Source organism: Schistocerca americana, chromosome 5 (genome assembly GCF_021461395.2).
Source record: "Schistocerca americana isolate TAMUIC-IGC-003095 chromosome 5, iqSchAmer2.1, whole genome shotgun sequence".
Classification (NCBI taxonomy): Eukaryota; Metazoa; Arthropoda; class Insecta; order Orthoptera; family Acrididae; genus Schistocerca; species Schistocerca americana.
Window position 1 is genome coordinate 115,167,996 of NC_060123.1, and position 19,869 is coordinate 115,187,864.

The following is a 19,869-nucleotide window of genomic DNA, read 5'->3' on the forward strand; positions in this document are numbered from 1 at the left end:
TACGCATCAACTAAGGCCTGAAGATGGGTCACTGAAGCGCCGAAACTGGTAGCTACTAAATAAATAAAATCATATTGACGGCTGAAGGCTTTTCATTTTATTACAATAGCAGAAGGCCGTGATCCCCAAGACCTACATTTTAGGTTAGGAATTTCGTAGTGTTCGGTGGAGGCGTCCATGGTGAAATGCTTCCCATTGCTGTCGGTGTAGGAAATCTGTCGCGAAGTGATAGGTATACAGCAGTGACCTACCTATCTGTTGTTAAATGAAACGTAGTAAGTGAAAACATTCTGTGTGTACTTAACATGAAGTAAGTTCGCTATACAGGATGGTTCAGCTGCCCCAACCGATTCGTCCAATGCAGTTCACACTGCGTCTTTATCAGGAGCGATATCCCGAAGGCGACAGCCGCATAATCGAAATAAGTTCCGTCTCAGAGCTTTAGACGATTTATAGCAAACAGAATCATACTGTAAAAAATACGAGTGAGAATTGGTCATGTGTTACGAGATATTTATGGACCAATATATACTTTACTTCTGCCACACTTTTCCAAGAGTTTCCAATTTTATCTTTGAGTAATTATTGGAGTAGTGATACCTAATTTTAACATCTTCTAAGTTTATTCCACTTATAGCACTTAATATTAGATGAACGTTTCCGCCAATTTTCAACATAAATGGGGAAAGTTCAAGAGGATTGTACAGTCCACTTTAGATAAATTTGTATTGAGTAAACCTTACGTAACATGAGCTCAAGGTGTATGTCAGATGTTGATATTTGCCCCAAGGGCTAGTCACCTACCTTTCATCTGGCTCTTCGATATATTTTCTATTGGTGATTCGCATGTATAGCTCCTCAATCTGTAGATGTACTGACGGAAGGAAAAGCAGTACCAAGAACGAATTTTGCAACGTAAACGAATGCTAGTATGCGTGCTCTACATCTGAAAGATGATGTCTATTGCGATTTCAAGCCAGTCGCATAAGAGCCGTGTCAGTATCGCCACTATGGAGGTGCAAATCAGATTTGCTTTGCATTGTAGCGGCCGTTACCATTAAGAGTGGACGTGGAGGGTTGATGTTAGCCAAGAATGCCTTTACGGCGACAAATACGCTATTATCGACACCTCAAAAAGTTTGAACGAGGTCGTGTTAATAGGGCTACGAGAAGCTGGTTTTTCCTTGTGCGATATTGCCGAAAGACTTGTCAGGAATGCAGCCATTGTACGTAATTGCTGGCAGCAGTGGTCGTAAGAAGCCCGGGCTCCGGCCAGCCACGTAGCACTACCGAGAGGGTAGACAATTTTGTTCTGCGTCATGCTGCATCTGCCGCAGCAATCTGAGTAGTAGTCGGTATCACAGTGACACAGCGACCTTTAACAGATCGATTGCTTTGAGGACAGCTCCGAGCCAGACGCCCTGTAGCGTTCATTCCACTGATCCCCAGCCACCGCCATTTGCGGCTTAAGTGGTGTCGAGCCACAGCTCATTGCAGGGAAGGACAGAGGTCTGTTGTGTTTTCTCATGATAGGTGACTCTCAGTCAGTGCCATTGATGGCAGTGTGTTGGTTACAAAGAGGCCAGTTGAGGGTCTCCAACCAACCTGTACCATGCTAGACAAACTGGACCTAAACCTTGAGCTACGGTCTGGGTTCCAGTTTAATATAATAGATGGAACGCTCTGGTGGTTATCTTACGCATCTTGACTGCAAAATTTGTATGTCTGTCTGTTTGTGCCGGCCTAAATGGCCGAGCGGTTCTAGGTGCTACAGCCTGGAATCGCGCGACCACTACAGTCGTAGGTTTGAACCCTGCCTCGGGCATGGATGTGTGTGATGTCCTCAGGTTAGTTAGGTTTAAGTAGTTCTAAGTTCTAGGGGACTGATGACCATAGATGTTAAGTCCCATAGTGCTCAGAGCCATTTGAACCATTTATCTGTTTGTGCTCTCTTTCATGAACTGCATTCCAGGGAGTGTTTTACAAGAGAATATTGTCCACATAGCACTGTTATAACCCAACATACTCTAAAGAGTGTCGACGTGTTGTCTTGGTCTCCAATCGAGCACATGTGGGACGTCATGTGATGACAACTCCACTGTCATCCACAGACAGCACTAATCGTCCCTGTATTGACCGACCAAGGGCAACAGACATGGAACTCCATCCTACAATCTGACATCCGGCACCTAGATTAGACGTTTGCGTACTTGCATTCAACATTCTGACCGCTATACCGGTTAATAATATACCAGCATTACGCATTTTCAATGGCTTATCTCGCTCTTACAATTATCTGTGATCTTGCCACGTTATTCATGATAATTTCTCGACACTAGTTCCGCCTCCCGTGAAGTCATAACAAGGCAGTTTCTCAACTCTAATTACGCTGGTTTCATAGGTAGACCTTATATGTACCATTTGGCAATGCGTGCCACAAGTGGATCCAACATGTAAATGAAGTGATTGTGATGAGTTCATGACCATAACAAGTCGTAGTGGTCTGAAATTGGACGTATCTCAGTATAAGATAAATCTGATTTGTGTATTACCTTATGTCTAATGATTAGAAAAAGTGGAAAATTTGTCCCTTCCGGACGGTAGTAAGAGTTGATGTTGTAGTGTCTTAGAACCTTTAATGCTCAGCTATTACAATAGTTGTTGTTCTGGAGGTGCAACATTACGCTTCTTACAACAACATCGTTTCTGTACGAAAATACAGAGGCGGTGGCAGAGATCGCCGGAGCCCCGGACCTACACCTGCGCAGCGGCAGCGAGCTGCGGCTGATATGCAAGCTGAGGCGGTCCACGGAGGCGCCCGAGTTCGTCTTCTGGTACCACGATGACCGCATGATCAATTTCGACGAGGACCGCGGCGTTGCTGTGAGCAAGGGGCGCGGCGGCAGCCAGCTGCTCATCCCCAGGGCGGAGCGCACGGATTCCGGCAACTACACGTGCGCGCCCTCCAACGCGAGGGCCGCCAGCATCACCGTGCACGTCATCGAGGGTGAGTGCGATCCACAACAAACCGCGACAATGACAAGAAGTACTGTCCGAACTGAATGCGGACCAGTTCTAAAACAACATTTTCACTACTTTGCTTCCGAAACCAGTATCGTCTTGCGACTGCATGTCCCCCTACTAGATTGTGCTCGTCCCCCAGGCTTCCCTAAAACTGTGTAAATTTCTGTCATTAACATTAACTTCAGGGCTTCGTCCTCTGTCACTCTTTCATAATCATCATGAGCAGGGGGTAATCTCTCATCAACGCGCAATTATCTCCACTGTGACCGTTGCGTCCACTCCAAGCTTCAGGGTCAGGATCTCTCTGTAAGAAAAATCTGCGTGAAACTGGGAAACGCGTGAAAGGAAGTAAAAACATGACGTATTTGGGCTAAATTATGGCTTTAGTGATTGTCAGAGTTAGCGGTTACAAAGAAATGACTGGGGAAGCACTAATTTCAAAATATACCTGCAAACTGGCAGTAAACTAACAGAATAGGTAATGTTTACTCGTAAACCTTCCTAAAAATCCCTTCCATGCTTCCTTGTGCTAGGGGAAACATGTAATTGGAGCTTGCACAAGTTAACAGATCATCCTGCAAATACTACATCGTCAACCAAAATATTTCCTCAACCTGACCAGCGATGACATCGCAATTGGGAAAACAGACAGATCAGAATGTGGCTTGGGGTCCAGACGCACAGAGTGAAATAAGCAGACATTGGAACCATAGATTTTTCCGAGTGGATGAAAACTGTGTGCCGGACGGAGACTTGAACTCGAGACTCGACCCGAACCCCAGTTCGAGTCTCGGTTTGGCACACAGTTTTAATGAGATAGGATCTTCAGATCATCGCACACTCCGCTGCAGATTGAAAATCTCATTCTGTTATCGAAAGCCAATGGTAACAAGTAACATTCAGGTTAACCTGCTCGTGATATCTACAAATGGTTACAATGCAGAGAAAACATGTGAAGAAATTAACGAATTCGTGACATATATGACAGATGATATGAAACTGAAAGTACTTGGAAATTGGAATGACACTTATGGAAGTATATGTAGCCATAAATAATGTGAAATGTGGGCTATTCGCAATCGGACGAGAAAGGGAGTGGTTTATGAAGTTACAGAGATAGCCTTCATTTTTTGAAGTTTTTATTCATAAACCCCAGCAAACATAAACATAATGGAATCATGCTATTATGGAAATATGGTAGTAAAAGTCTGAAGGTGTTATAAACATCATTTGGACTGTTAAAGGGTTAGCAGAAATTGGCCGAGGTATAAGAATTTCTTTGAACCTGAGCATAACTAACTCAACACGTCCGTCTTAATGGAACAAAATCGACAGATGTAAAGGTAATATCCGGAGTACCACAGGAAAGTGTGATAGGGCCGTTGCTGTTTACAATATTTATAAATGATCTAATAGAAAGCGTCGGATGCTCTTTAAGGCTATTCACAGATGATGCCGTTGTCTATACTAAAGTAGAAACACCAGAAGGTAGCATGAATTTGCAGAACTACCTGTAGAGAATTGATGAATGGTGCAGACTCTGGCAGTTGACCCTGAACGTAAACAAATGTAACACATTGCGCATACATAGGAAACGAAATCCACCACTGCATGGCTCTGAGCACTATGGGACTCAACTGCTGAGGTCATTAGTCCCCTAGAACTTAGAACTAGTTAAACCTAACTAACCTAAGGACATCACAAACATCCATGCCCGAGGCAGGATTCGAACCTGCGACCGTAGCGGTCTTACGGTTCCAGACTGCAGCGCCTTTAACCGCACGGCCACTTCGGCCGGCTCCACCACTGTACAGCTACACTACTGATGATAAAGAGCTGGAGACAGTGTCTGCCGTGAAATATCCAGGCGTAACTATTCAGTCATATTAAGTGGAATGACCACATGGAACAGACAGAGGGAAAAGCAGACATGAGACTCAGATTCATAGAAAGAATCTTAAGGAAACCTAACTCATCCACGAAAGAAGTGCCTCATAAGGCGCTTGTTCGCCAAATTCTTGAGTATTGTTCATGTATCTGGCATCCCTATCAGGTGGGACTGATAGAGGAGATAAAGAAGATCCAAGGAAGAGCGGCGCGTTTCGTCACGGGATCGTATAGTTGGCAGACGTTACAAGAGAGGCGTTGTGCATCACGAAGAGATTTACTATTGAAATTTCTGGGCAGCACTTTTCAAGAGGATTTGGACAACATGTTACTTCCCCCCACATACATCTTGACCACGAGGAGAAAATCGGAGAAATTAGAGCCAATACAGAGGCTTACCAACAATCATTTTTCCCACGCGCTATTCCCGAGCGGAACAGGGTTGGAGGGTTAAGATAGTGGTACCGAAAGTACCCTCTGCCACACTTTATTGGTAGTTTATGGAGTATGGCGTAGATGTAGATAACTAGAAATTCAAGAAAAGAAGACAGAAAATTTATAATTTAAAGGGAACATGGAATTAAATAAATTATAAATGTGATCGTGTGAAATAAGTGCTCTAAATTTGGCGTAGCTGAGAACTGGTATAAATTAACGAATATTAACAAAGCTTCAGCTATCAAAATTATGACAAATGTAAGTTCAATGGAGACACGCCTAAACTACAAAACTCCCCCAGTTATACATGAAGATGATCGTTCGCCTATTAGGAAGGATAGAATTTCTCTCCCCCACTGACCTCTACCACGTCCCTTACACAAGCAACATAAATTGCCTAGATAAGTTTCAAGCAATAGGAATATAACAGGTTGTACTGTGATACTGTAATCATACTTTGAAATAACAATGTTAGTGTTGTTCCACCCATTTTAATTTCTGAACCCTGTAACGTGTGGAGAGCAAAGGTACACGTGTGGGGCTTGTCAACCACACAATGAAGAGGTATGGTGGGTCTGGATGTTAGATTTTCTCACTGGCAGTTGCTTTCTAACATTAAGCTGTCGAGTGGTGTGTTGCGCTGTGGTCCGTCAGTCAGCTGCTGCTATATTCAACAACAGTCCCTGGCAACAACACTTTTTTCCAACTGAGAGTTAGCTTCAGCAAAGCAGATTTTCGTAAATCGGGGCTTTCACTGTAGATTCATGTACAGTGGACCGTGAAGAGTGTTATACTACCTCAATGATGGAGTTTCTTGTAAGTCTGAAACCCAAGATCTGCTAGTGTTTCATTAAACTCATATTGCAGGTTCGAACGAGAATGACGTCAAGGGCCAGTACAAGATCGGTCGATATGCCAGTCACTTGTCATGCTGAAGTATTAAGTTTGGAGTGGTGACAGGGCGCTGTCCTTGCAATGCTACATTTATCTCAAATTAATCACTACTTATGTGATTGTGTCTATGTGTTCATGTGTTTGCATTCGTTTTTTAAGTGTATTGTGACGTCTTTTTCGTAATTTTATCCTGTCACAAGACAGAATTAATGTAGCTTTACAAATGTGAAAATAGGCATCTAAACTGACTACTCGAAAACGCATTTTCCTTTGACACGAGAACACAAACCACCACGTAGTTAACCTTAGAACTAGACACTCACCTCACTTTGCCAAGTTACAGTATCTACTGACCTGCCGAAGTTCGTAGAAAGCAAGGATCATGAGAACCCGCACGCTTCTTACCCATCCATGTGTGACAGTAAAGGCGATCAAATTTGTCGCCTATAAATTTCACTGCTGGAGGTAATTGGATACAGTTACGCACTGTCACATAGTGAACCACATAATGGCTAATAGAAGAATGAACGACTTGTTGTGGATATACGCACATCAAAAAAAAGTCTAGCACCACCTCGGTTCCGAAAGTTCCGGAACCTGTACAGAAAGTTTACAGATCAACATAAACATCATTTCCGCCCTTTAAAATGCTCATGAAAACCACTCATTGAATGTTGTACCACCATACAGCGAGACCTTCAGAGGTGGCGGTCCAGACTGCTGTACACACCGGTACCTCTAATACTCAGTAGCACGTTCTCTTGCATTGATCCATGTCTGTATTCGTCGTGGTGTACTATCCACAAGTTCATCAAGGAACTGTTGGTCCAGATTGTCCCACTCCTCAACTGCGATTCGGCGTAGATCACTCAGAGTGGTTGTCAGGTCACGTCGTCCATAAACAGCCCTTTTCAGTGTATCTCAGGCGTGATCGACGGGGTTCATGTCTGGAGAACATGCTGGCCACTCGAGTCGAGCGATGTCGTTATCCTGAAGGAAGTCATTCACAATATGTGCACGATGGGGGCGCGAATTGTCGTCATAGTAGACAAATGATTCGCCAATATGCTGCCAGTATGGTTTCACTATCGTTCTGAGGATGGCATTCACGTATCGTACAGCCGTTACGGCGCCTTCCATGGCCACCAGCAACGTACGCCGGCCTCACGCAGTGCCAGTAGGAAAACTCCACCTTGCTGCCCTCGCTGGACAGTGTGTCTTAGGCGTTAAGCCTGACCATGTTGCCTCAAAACACGTCTCCGACGATTGTCTGGTTCACAGAATATGCGACACTCATCGGTGAATAGAACTTGATGCCAATCCTGAGCGGTCCATTCGTCGTGTTGGTGGGCCCATCGGTACCGCGCTGCATGGAGTAATGGTTGCCAAGATGGACGTCGCCATGGACGTCGGGAGTGAAGCTCCGCATCATTCAGCCCATTCCGCACAGTTTGAGTCGTAACACGACGTCCTGTGACTGCAAGAAAAGCGTTATTCAAGATGGCGGCCTTGCTGTCAGGGTTCCTCCGAGCTATATCCGTAGGCAGTGGTCATCCAATGCATTAATAGCCCGTGGGCGGCCTGAGCGAGGCATGTCATAGTTCCTGTCTCTCTGTAATTCCTCCATGTCCATGCAACGTCGCTCTCGTTCACTCCGAGACGCCTGGACACTTCCCTTGTGAGGAGCTCTTCCTGGCACAGAGTAACAATGCGGACGCGATCGACCCGCGGTATTGACAGTCTAGGCATGATTGAACTACAGACAACACGAGCCGTGTACTGCTTCCTGGTGGAATGACTGTAACTAATCGGCTGTCGGATTCCCTCGGTCTAATAGGCGCTGCTTATGCATTTTTGTTTACATCTTTGGGCGGGGTTAGTGATATATCTGAACAGTCAATGGGACTGTGTCTGTGAAACAATATTCAGTGTCAACATCTGCCTTGAAGAGATCTGGGAACTTGGGTGATGCAAAACATTTTTTTATGTGTCTATATTTTTGCACCTACAACCGTACGTTCTGATCACAATCATTATTTAAAAAATTAAATCAAAGCTCCACTTTTCAGTACGAACCATGACAGATTTAGCTCACAAAAAAGTGTCCATTGTGCACGACGATTGGAATTCATGCCAGGTTGCGTGCGGGTTACATGGCTTGCAACAATACGTAATAATACACTTCCTCTTTTATTGTGGTCCATAAGTCAAAATCTAAGGGCCTACTGTTTATAGGGGATACGGGAAATTTCATTAGTTGCCTGAATAAAGTCATCTGTTGTTTAGCAGAGTGCAAAGAAAATGTCATCAGCAAACATTTTTTGACACCAGTCTCTAGATACACTGTTTTGAAGACGGAAGGCACAGTGAGTACGCTAATAGACAAACGCACAAGCCTTCACCCGCAACTGAGGATTGATTACCTGCAACCATGCGAGGTCAGCGTGAAAAGTCTTCCTGCTCATTAAACACTGGGCCATGAGCCTTAACTGTGTCTCGCAGACGTGTAAGTAAAGCGTGGTGGGCGTGTCAGCTCCGTACTGACATTCCTATCGCCTCTCGACAGCGGAAATATGCTCAGACTTCAAGTTGCGTCTGTAACTTGATGCTACCCTCCTGCCCGTAACTAAGTTTCGCAGCTATGTCTTAGACTATTATATCTCGATAAAAAGTGAAATATCCCTCTTTTGGCAATTTAAATTCGTAGACATCAAATTTTCTGTCCCCGGTGGATAATTTCGTAAGCTGTTCGTCGCTGTTAGTGGCTAATGAGGTTGCATACAAGATGTTTCACAATTCTTAATATGTGCTTCTTCGGGTTGTAACGCGGACTTGGTAGACGAAGTTTTGCTGAGGCACATATGTGCTGAAACATGATGTTTGGACCGAAAATAACTTTGAGATCGGATCACTTTCCAATCTTTACGATATGTGCGCAGCGGAGACAATGAGCTCCGGCCTGTATGCCCTGCTGGAGCCCACTGCTTTAGAATGTTTCAAGTACTCATTGTCGGGTACTCTTCCACTTTGCGAACGACGTCCTCCTCAAGGTCGAGAGTACAGAACGACCGTGGAGTGCCTCAGTGCTCTCTCCAAGTTACTAACGTACCAGTTTCTCGCAGCTATTGCTGCAGTCGTATGGAAATGGTATGTGATGACAGAATTGCAATAGTGACTGCCTACGGAACCTTCTTGTCACCTCCGGAGAGAGATTTCAAAGTAATACGATCTTCAAACTTACTTTATGTCCAAACAATACATTTATAAACATAGGTTCCTTATCAAAAACTTCATTTGGAGAACACTCAGGGAACACCAGTTCCATAACTGAGGCATCAGGTCCCAGGAAATAGCAGGTATACAACTAATGCTTCTGGCACCGGGTGGGAAATTTGAATCTCATCTCCCACCCACGTTTGCGACCTCATCCAAATTTCGTAATCCTCACATCACCTCTTTTCTCATGCGCCCTTGACCATTTGCTATATTTAAATTTGATGTACGAAGAAAGAGTATTTTAACCAAGAGTAAGTTTAAATCGAGATCTCATTGATTGCGTGTCCCGAGAAGAAGTATCCCAACGCTCAGTTTCAAACTCCAAGCAAAATAAATCGTCGTAAGTTGTGTGTAGTTCCGGAATTGCAGTAAGCCAGAACTTGATTAAGAGAAATTAATCATTGCTAAACATTGCTTAGTTCTTTTGTTATTTGATAAAACGGATCCATGAAACAAAATTTTTGTTCACACTGAGAGGACACTGGACAAAACTAGGTTTTTGGTGTTAACCTTTGTTATTTTTTTACGTGAGGAATCTTCAGCCACATCTCAAAATCTTACACGAAACACTTGCGCCGTTCTTGTCAACTTTGCTTCTTTTAATTGGAAAACTGGTGACATCTCGCTATATCTTAATTCTATCCCTACGCTATATGAGAAAAAAAATGAAACTGTGTTGAAAGGGCAACTATTTTGGCTTTTATGAAATTTCAAATCGATAAAAAGTGTTTCTTATTTGCTCTGTAATTAGAAAGCTCTTCATTCATCGTTATCACAGAAAACAATGATTAGACAAACAAACACTCATTGTACTTTTTCTCTGCTACTGATTAACATATATTTTAATTTTCACAAGAACGAATCAAAAAGTTTTAAGATTTTATCCCCATTTGTGCTTACATGTGACTGACGTATCATACACTGAAGGCTTTCACGAACGGATGTTCCAGCTGCTGAGAATTTTTCCGGGTTGTATGGCCGTGGTCCATGGAATTCTTCTATCCCTGACGTTTCGTCCAAAGCTACATTGGACATCTTCTTGAGGCGCTCCTGAGAGAGAGACTGATGGCCACTTGAAGCATAAATTCTTTCGGAAGGTTACAAATACCGACAGATATTTGCATAACGATTCCAGTCATCATCCACAACAGCAAAGAAGTGTAATTAAAAGTCTAGTGGACAGACCTAAAAGGATTAGTGCGCCGGAATACCTCGATGCCGAGTTAAAACATCTAAAGCAGGCTTTTGAGAAGAATGTGTACTCTAGTAAGGAAATAAATAGAGTTTTGCGACCGAATAACAGGATGACTAAGGACAAAGATAGGACACAGCGATCGAAGAACACCGTTTCTCTACCCTTCGTCAAAAAAGTAACGGATCAAATCGGCAAGATTTTAAGGAAACATAACGTTCGACCTATTTTAAGACCAATTAAGAAAATAGGCCAAGGATAAACGTACCACTCTGTAAGTGGTGTATGCACGATTCCGTGTACATGTGGTAGGGTCGACATTGGAGCTACAAACAGAAGTGTGAATACACGGTTGAAGGAACATAGAAGTCTTTGACGACTAGGGAAAACAGACAACTAAGCACTAGCGGAACATGCTCTTCCGTTGGGTGATCAGATAGTGAAATTTTCGGAAACTGAAGTTTTATGTACTATGACGAACTATTATCCACAGCTATACAGGGTGTTACAAAAAGGTACGGCCAAACTTTCAGGAAACATTCCTCATACGCAAAAAAAGAAATTATGTTATGTTGACATGTGTCCGGAAACGCTTACTTTCCATGTTAGAGCTCATTTTATTTCTTCTCTTCAAATCACATTAATCATGGAATGGAAAAACACAGCAACAGAACGTAGCACAGTGACTTGAAACACTAAGTTACAGGAAATGTTCAAAATGTCCTCCGTTAGCGAGGATACATGCATCCACCCTCCGTCGCATGGACTCCCTGATGCGCTGATGCAGCCCTGGAGAATGGCGTATTGTATCACAGCCGTCCACAATACGAGCACGAAGAGTCTTTACATTTGGTACCGGGGTTGCGTAGACAAGAGCTTTCAAATGCCCCCATAAATGAAAGTCAAGAGGGTTGAGGTCAGGAGAGCGCGGAGGCCATGGAATTGGTCCGCCTCTACCAATCCACCGGTCACCGAATCTGTTGTTCAGAAGCGTACGAACACTCCGTCTGAAATGTGCAGGAGCTCCATCGTGCATGAACCACATGTTGTGTCGTACTTGTAAAGGCACATGTTCTAGCAGCACAGATAGAGTATCCCGTATGAAATCATGATAACGTGCTCCATTGAGCGTAGGTGGAAGAACATGGGGGCCAATCAAGACATCACCAACAATGCCTGCCCAAACGTTCACAGAAAATCTGTGTTGATGACGTGATTTCACAATTGCGTGCGGATTCTCGTCAGCCCACACATGATGATTGTGAAAATTTACAATTTGATCACGTTGGAATGAAGCCTCATCCGTAAAGAGAACATTTGCACTGAAATGAGGATTTACACATTGTTGGATGAACCATTCGCAGAAGTGTACCCGCGGAGGCCAATCAGCTGCTGATAGTACCTGCACACGCTGTACATGGTACGGAAACAACTGGTTCTCCCGTAGAACTCTCCATACAGTGACGTGGTCAACGCTACCTTGTACAGCAGCAACTTCTCTGACGCTGACATTAGGGTTTTCGTCAACTGCACGAAGAATTGCCTCGTCCATTGCAGGTGTCCTCGTCGTTCTAGGTCTTCCCCAGTCGCGAGTCATAGGCTGGAATGTTCCGTGCTCCCTAAGACGCCGATCAATTGCTTCGAACGTCTTCCTGTCGGGACACCTTCCTTCTGGAAATCTGACTCGATACAAACGCTCCGTGCCCTGGTTATGCCCCGTGCTAATCGATACAGCAAATGGGCATATGCCAACTCCGCATTTGTAAACATTGCACTGACTGCAAAACCACGTTCGTGATGAACACTAACCTGTTGATGCTACGTACTGATGTGCTTGATGCTTGTACTGTAGAGCAATGAGTCGCATGTCAACACACGCATCGAAGTCAACATTACCTTCCTTCAATTGGGCCAACTGGCGGTGAAACGAGGAAGTACAGTACATACTGACGAAACTAAAATGAGCTCTAACATGGAAATTAAGCGTTTCCGGACACATGTGCACATCACATCTTTTCTTTATTTGTGTGTGAGGAATGTTTCCTGAAAGTCTGGCCGTACCTTTTTGTAACACCCTGTATAGAGAAGCCACCGAAATATATAAACATATGGATAATGTTTCACAAACTCGCAGTAGAGCCCCCTTGTGTCGAGAACGAACGGGTATATTTCATTCAGTGAAGGCAATCCACAGATCATTTCAGCATTTCTTCTCCTTCCTTCCCTCCTCCTTTTTCCCCTTTTTAATAGCCGTTCAGTGTTTTCAATGGCCATAAAAGCGCGCTCTTTCGAAACGTGACATATCCCTGTCATGGCACTGGGAAACACAAAACTTTCACTACGCACACCGTTATGATTGGAAACTCGCAATGTTTCAAGGTGATTTGGAGGGGAGGAGAAGACAGTCGTGGTTGCGATGCTGAAATTCTTGTTTATTAACTTCAATACACAAAACTGTCATGGTTACGACGTTGAAATTACTGTTAATTAACTTCATTGATTTATGACGTAGTAGTTCTTTTTCAGCATGACTTTGTCCAACATTTTACTATTTTCATCGGCGCTACCATTTGACCCTTGATCCAGTTTCTAATTTATGTGGCCATTTGCACCTAGTACTGTCTTCTGTTTTTATTTAAGATTTGACACATTTTTATTGAGAAAACGTATGCTGCAAACAAAGTACGTTTTCCCGACTTTCTGCTTCAACAGAGGGGTTAGTTATTCATAAAATTTCCTGATTAATATTCTCAAAAAAAGCGCTTCATAACTCGTGGTTAACTAACTCCATCTACCGTGGTGAATACATACTTGCCGCAGGTGTAGTGTGCCTCAGCGTACAGTATTGTGCGTGTGGTAGCAGAATGTAGAAAGACGATTAAAGCATTACAGGTCTGTTCTGCCTCGTTTTCTCATTGCTTGTTCCGAAAGATAGTTGCACTGAGGTGACAAATGTCATGGGATAGCGGTAGGCACGTATGCGGATGACCGTTACCGCATGCAATGAAAGAGAAGTGCTTTGATGGAGCTGTCATTTGTACTCAGAGGAGTCTTGTCAAAAGATTTCCTGTGTATTTATGGCCTCACGACTACAATTTAGTCTTTGAACGCGGATTGGTAGTAGGAGGTAGACGTATGGGGCATTCCATTTCGGAAATAGTTGGGAATTCAATATTCCGAGGTCCACAGTGTCATAACTGTGCCGAAAGTACCATATTTCAGGCATTAGCTCTCACCACGGACAACGCTGTGGCCTGTGTCCTTCATTTAACGACGGAGAAAGCGGTGTTTGTTTAGGGTTCTCAGCGCAACAGAGAAGCAACACTGCGTGAAATATCCACAGAAATCAAAGCGTGACGTACGACGAACGTATGTGTTAGGATAATACGGCGAAATCTGAAGTTAATAGGCTATGGTGCTGACGACTAGTAGGAGTGCTTTAGGTAACAGCACGTCATCGCCTGTAGCGCCTCTACTTGGATCGTGACCATATTAGTAGGACCCTAGATGACTGGAAAACCCTGGTCTGGTCAGGTGAGTTCCAAATTCGGATAGTAAGAGCTGATGGTAGGGGTCTAGTCTGGCGCAGATCCCACGAAGCCCTTGGGCCCAAGATATGAACAAGGCACTGTATACCCTGACGGCGGCTCCATAATGGTTTGGGCTGCGTTTACATGGAATAGACTGGGTCCTTTAGTCCAAGTGAACAAATTAGAGACTGGAAATGATTATTTTCGGCTACTGGGAGACCATTAGCAGCAGTCCCGAAACAACGATGAATTTTTATGGGTGGTGGTGCACTGTGTGATTGGGTCGCGGTTCTTCTTTGTTGGTTTGAAGAACATTCTGCACAATTCGAGAGAAGATTTGGCGATACTCATCCCCCTATATGAATCCCGTCTAACGTTTGCGGAACGTAACTGAGAGGTCAGATCCTGCACAAACACGTGCGCTGGCAACACTTTGCCAATTATCGGTCAGCGAGGCAGCAGGGCTCAATACTTCTTCAGGTGACTTCCAAAGAGTCCATGCCACGTCGAGTTACTGCACTACGCCAGGCAAAAGGAGGTATCCGGTGACTTCTGTTACGCCAGTGTACTACGCATCTTTTCCGTTATTCCCTCCTTTACTCTGTATACTATAACTTAAACGAAAATGACCGGTTTCAGTTTTTGCTTTCTAAAAGTTCATTCAGTTTATTTCAATAAATGAGATAGGATATATTTTCCTCTACTATTTCTCCTGCACATGATGAGGGTGTCTTATTTTTGAGGTTCTTTTATCATCCATACCTATAACTTGCTTATCAACATATGTCGGTAGGGCCAGATACCAATTTTCCTGATTTCATCCTATCACAAGGTACGGTCAAGCCTTTATAATTCGACGGTATTGTACTGAAGAGGGCTTGAATTAAGAGAAATGCGTGTCTTTGGTGAATAAATAAAGAGTAACACATGAGTTAGGGGACTTACCTTCAGACTTCAAGGAGAACAGAATAACAAGGAGAACAGAATAGCTGCATTTCCCAAGAAGGCAGGTGCTGACAGGTGTTAAAATTACCGAACTATCAATGTAATAAATACTGAGAGGTAGAGACCGACCACGTGGAGATCAGTTTTCTTTCCGGAGAAATGTAGGAACACGTGAGGTTAAGGCATTGCAAACATACGTTAATAGCATTTGTACACTTATAGAAAGATTTTGACAGGGTTGATTCGAATACTATTTTCTAAATTATGAAGGTAGGAAGGATAAAACAGATGGAACGAGAGCTTAATTACAATTTGTACAGCAACCACAAGGACGTTATAGTAGTGAAGGGGGATGAAAGGAAAACAGTGGCTGAGAACTGAGTAAGGCAGGGTTGTAACCTATTACAGATATTATTCGATCTGTACTTTGAATAAGACATGATAGAACCCAAAAGTAAAATCTGGAGTACGGATTACAGTCCAGGGAGGACATATAAAACTCTAATGATTGCTGTGCGGCTGCTCCCGGCGGAGGTTCGAGTCCTTCCTCGGGCATGGGTGTGTGTGTTTGTCCTTAGGATAATTTAGGTTAAGTAGTGTGTAAGATTAGGGACTGATGACCTTAGCAGTTCAGTCCCATAAGATTTCACATACATTTGAACATTTTTTCTAATGTTCGCTGATGACAATTTAACTCTATCGGAGACAGAAAAGGACTTGGAAGAACAGGTGAAAGGAATGGACAGCGCCTGGAAAGGAGGACATAAGGTGAACATCAACAAAAAACAATGATAATGGAATGTAGTCGAATTAAAGTAGTTGACGACAAGGGAATTAGATTAGCAAACGAGACATTTAAAGCAGTAAATGAACTTTACTATTTGGGCGGAAAAGTAACTAATGATGGCCGAAGTACGGAGGATATAAAATGTAGACTGACAATGGCATGAAATGCATTTCGGAAGCAGAGAAATTTGTTAACATCGACTATAGATTTATGTGTGTGGAAGGCTTTTCTGAAAGTATTTGTCGGAGTGTGGAAGTGAAATACGGACGACAGACAGAGAATAGAAGCTATTGAAATGTGCTGCTACAGAACAATGCTGAAGATTAGACGCGTTGATCACGTAACTAACGAGGAGATACTGAATAGAACGAAGAAAATTGAAATTTATGGTATTAACTGTTTAAAAGAAGGGATAGGTTGACAGGACACTTTCTGAGTCATCAAAAGATCACCAATTTAGCACTAGAGGGAAATGTTGAGGGGCGAACGGCTAAAATCGTGGAGAATTCGGATGAAGAGGCATGCAGAGGTTAGAGTAGCGTCAAGTGTTGCGGTAGTCCAGTCTCCGGACTGATGACCACAATAACAACAACGACAACAATGACAATTTCAACTTCGCAACCAAGACTGTTTGCTGCTCCTCATTCTACATACTGGACAGTGTATCACTGCGCCAGGGAGTTCTACATCTACATGATTACTCTGCAATTTACATTTAAGTGCTTGGCAAAGGGTTCATCGAACCACAATCATACTATCTCTCTACCATTCCACTCCCGAACAGAGCGCTGACACCTAAACCTTTCTGCTCGAGCTCTAATTTCTCTTATTTTATTTTGATGATCATTCCTACGTATGTAGGTTGCGCTCAACAAAATATTTTCGCATTCGGAAGAGAAAGTTGCTGAGTTAAATTTCGTAAATAGATCTCGCCGCGACGAAAAACGTCTTTGCTTTAATGACGTCTATCCCAACTCGCGTATCATATCTGCCACACTCTCTCCCCTATTACGTGATAATACAAAACGAGCTGCCCTTTTTTGCACCCTTTCGATGTCCTCCGTCAATCCCACCTGGTAAGGATCCCACACAGAGGATTACCAACTGTTTACTCGTGAACATAATAGGAAGTGCCCTAGCCACTCGCCGGCGACTTCAGTTGCGACGCCCACGCATGTTGCAGGCGAGAAGCCGGCGGCGATGCAGCACGACAGCCGCAGCGCGTGCCCGCCCCCGGCCGCCGCCCCCGGGCTGGTGGTGGCGGCGCTGCTGGTGCTGCTCTGCTTGAGGTCCTCGCTGGTGCTGGCCCCTGCCTGCACCGTCCAGCCTGCGAGCAGCTGACGCCGCTGTCTGCTCTGCGTGCGCCGTGGTCCCCTGCTGTGACAGCAGGGCGGCCGCCCATGACACAACAGCTACTGTGCGCCGTCAGCGTCAAGCCAATTCACCAGTACTGATTACACGTCTCGTGCCACTTGTATCTGTGCAGGTGACCAGTGATGAGACTTCAGATGTGATGACAGTGTATGGACGTACAGAGAATATTTGCTGTTTGGGGCCTGGAGGTATTTGTATAATGGTAATTTACCCATCGACAGCGCCCAAAACTAATTGTATGCTGCACTGAGTACAGGACTGTATTATAATATACAGTAAGTGATATTTTGTCACATGTCAGATGGTCTACTTTCTGTAAATTGTATAGTTAAATAAAATATTTTGCCAGCAGAGTGTCGTTACACACCATGTTTGTAAAATAAGTTTCCGTACGTGCAGTTATTGCTTGCTTACTCGTACACCCATTAAAGTTCTACGATGTACCTGTCATAGATGTGTTTGCTCATTCTGATCGATTTGTTCCATCGAAACTTCTGAATTATAAGCAGATTTCGTGTAAAATTATAGAGGAGCAATTACAAGATTGTACCTTCAAATATTTAGATTTATATACTGAACAATCCTCAAGAAGACTCACCTTCTCTTCATCGTAACTTTGAGAAGGAACGCAAGAAGTTTGTTTAACGCTACCGAATATCGATATTGATCATTGGTTTAGCTTCCTTAACTTTGTTATTTTACTTTCCGGTTTTACGTCTCTTTCTCCGAGCAGTTTATCACCACTCTTTACCTCTTCCTCGTCATCCTCCAGCTTCTACATTTCCCCCAATATATCTTGGCTTGTTTCAGTTATCACATCAGTTTCGATCTTCTCAGACATATAACTATCAGCAGTTCTGCATTCAGGCTGATCTGTGTCACAATGGTAAGAGTCACTCATCAGGAAAGGAATGATTTTATTGCTCTTATGACGCGTACTGTAATTCATCCATTATCAGATATCCAGGATCGACTGCTGCATGTAGATATAGCGTTTCGAATAGTATGTGAATGAAACATTGGCTGTGTCACATGTACAATGCTGATTAAAATATTTTGTACAATTGCAATATCGACGTCGATTGTGACCCGATGGCAGCATACGCCACGAGGGGGATAGTAAATATACTGATAATGGTTTCAAAGTCGTCCGCCAAAAGATAGCGTAGTGGCATAGCTACCAAAGCCATCTGTTTCTACCCTTTATAAGGGAGTGCTCGCAACCAGAAGGCTCCGTGTGGTGCAAACATGTAAAGCAAGCAGGCAATCACGCCTCAGAGACGCACTCGTGCTGCATACAGTCAACACAGAGAGTCTGAGAGGGTCCAACTCTGGCCTTTAAGTTCGTGCAGACCACACGCAGACTGCTTTGTTTCGCTGCTGATCTAACAGCTGAAAATGTATTTGTCAACGATAATAGTTCGATCTTCGTAGCAATGTAAAACAATGTAATACCGTTGACGAATAGATGAGAATCCAGGCTCCGAACTGCGTATTCGGATGTCCGAACAACTCTCAATCTCACTTGTGTACCAGACAAGTGATCACCTGTCTGGTGGGAAACATCGGGATAACAAATTTTAGCAGTAAGATCAAGCGTCTGCTATGTATTTTCAAAGCCTGTCTCTACTACAGTTTAGGCATTCGCATATGCTTCTTAGCAGCCAGTTGTGATGGCAATGGCAGTATAGCAACCCACGAGATTAGTTAAGTTGAGGCACTGCAGTGTGGCTCAGCAGCGAAATCACCAGTGGTGAACTTCGCTATGTACGCTGAGGAAACAATCCTGCATTTTGTTTGTTTCAAATAATGATGCAGATGCATATCTCCCCCAGTCCTGTTGTAGAAGCGGAAACCACATGAATAGACCATGCACGCTTACTTGGTATAATGTAAAAGCTATATTGTATTTTATACTTAGCATAGAGCCAGCCACATCTGTAGAAAGGTTTTTAACATAATACTGCTACATACATCATAGAAAACTTTCTGTGTAGGTAGACTACGCTGTACTATTTAGTTTAACAGGCAACCCAAGTTACAATTTATACCTACCACAGCACGGGAGATGTGTGCAATGTGCCTTTCAACATACTACAGTCATATAATGAAGTAGTAAGCTACCAGTTGCATCAAGGAAATTCAATAACTTTACCCGGTTAGGTCACAAAGTACCCTTCTTCAGAAGGTTGTACCTATTAAACGATTTGCGAATGTGAACAATAAGGTACATAGTGCAAAATACCATGGCCCTGAAAAGTATACAGGACCAATACGCACTACAATACCGAATCCATTAAATGGATTTTGCACTATGCATCTTATTGTTGACGCTCGCAAATAATACGAGAGGTATAACCTCATGAACAGGGGCACTAAGCGCCCGTAAACAGGAACGAAATTAAATTTCCTATGCTACTGGTTGCCTATTATTTCTCCATATATGATACAGTTGCTGAGAATGGATAAAATACTCTACTACTGTTAAGATTTGTCTGAAACATAATTGAGTATTAATACGA

At 43.5% G+C, this 19,869-nt stretch overlaps 1 protein-coding gene across 1 annotated transcript in view; it reads left to right on the top strand.

The window, feature by feature from the left end:
- The window catches only part of LOC124616225 (lachesin-like), a 47,856-nt gene extending 30,208 nt beyond the window's left edge, over positions 1-17,648 (top strand). Inside the window, exons 5-6 of the mRNA XM_047144528.1 lie at positions 2,723-3,007; positions 17,157-17,648. Of these exons, the coding sequence (XP_047000484.1) occupies positions 2,723-3,007; positions 17,157-17,314 (443 nt within the window). The 3' untranslated portion in view covers positions 17,315-17,648. The remainder of the gene's footprint in view (positions 1-2,722; positions 3,008-17,156) is intronic.
- The last annotated feature ends 2,221 nt before the right edge of the window (positions 17,649-19,869 follow it).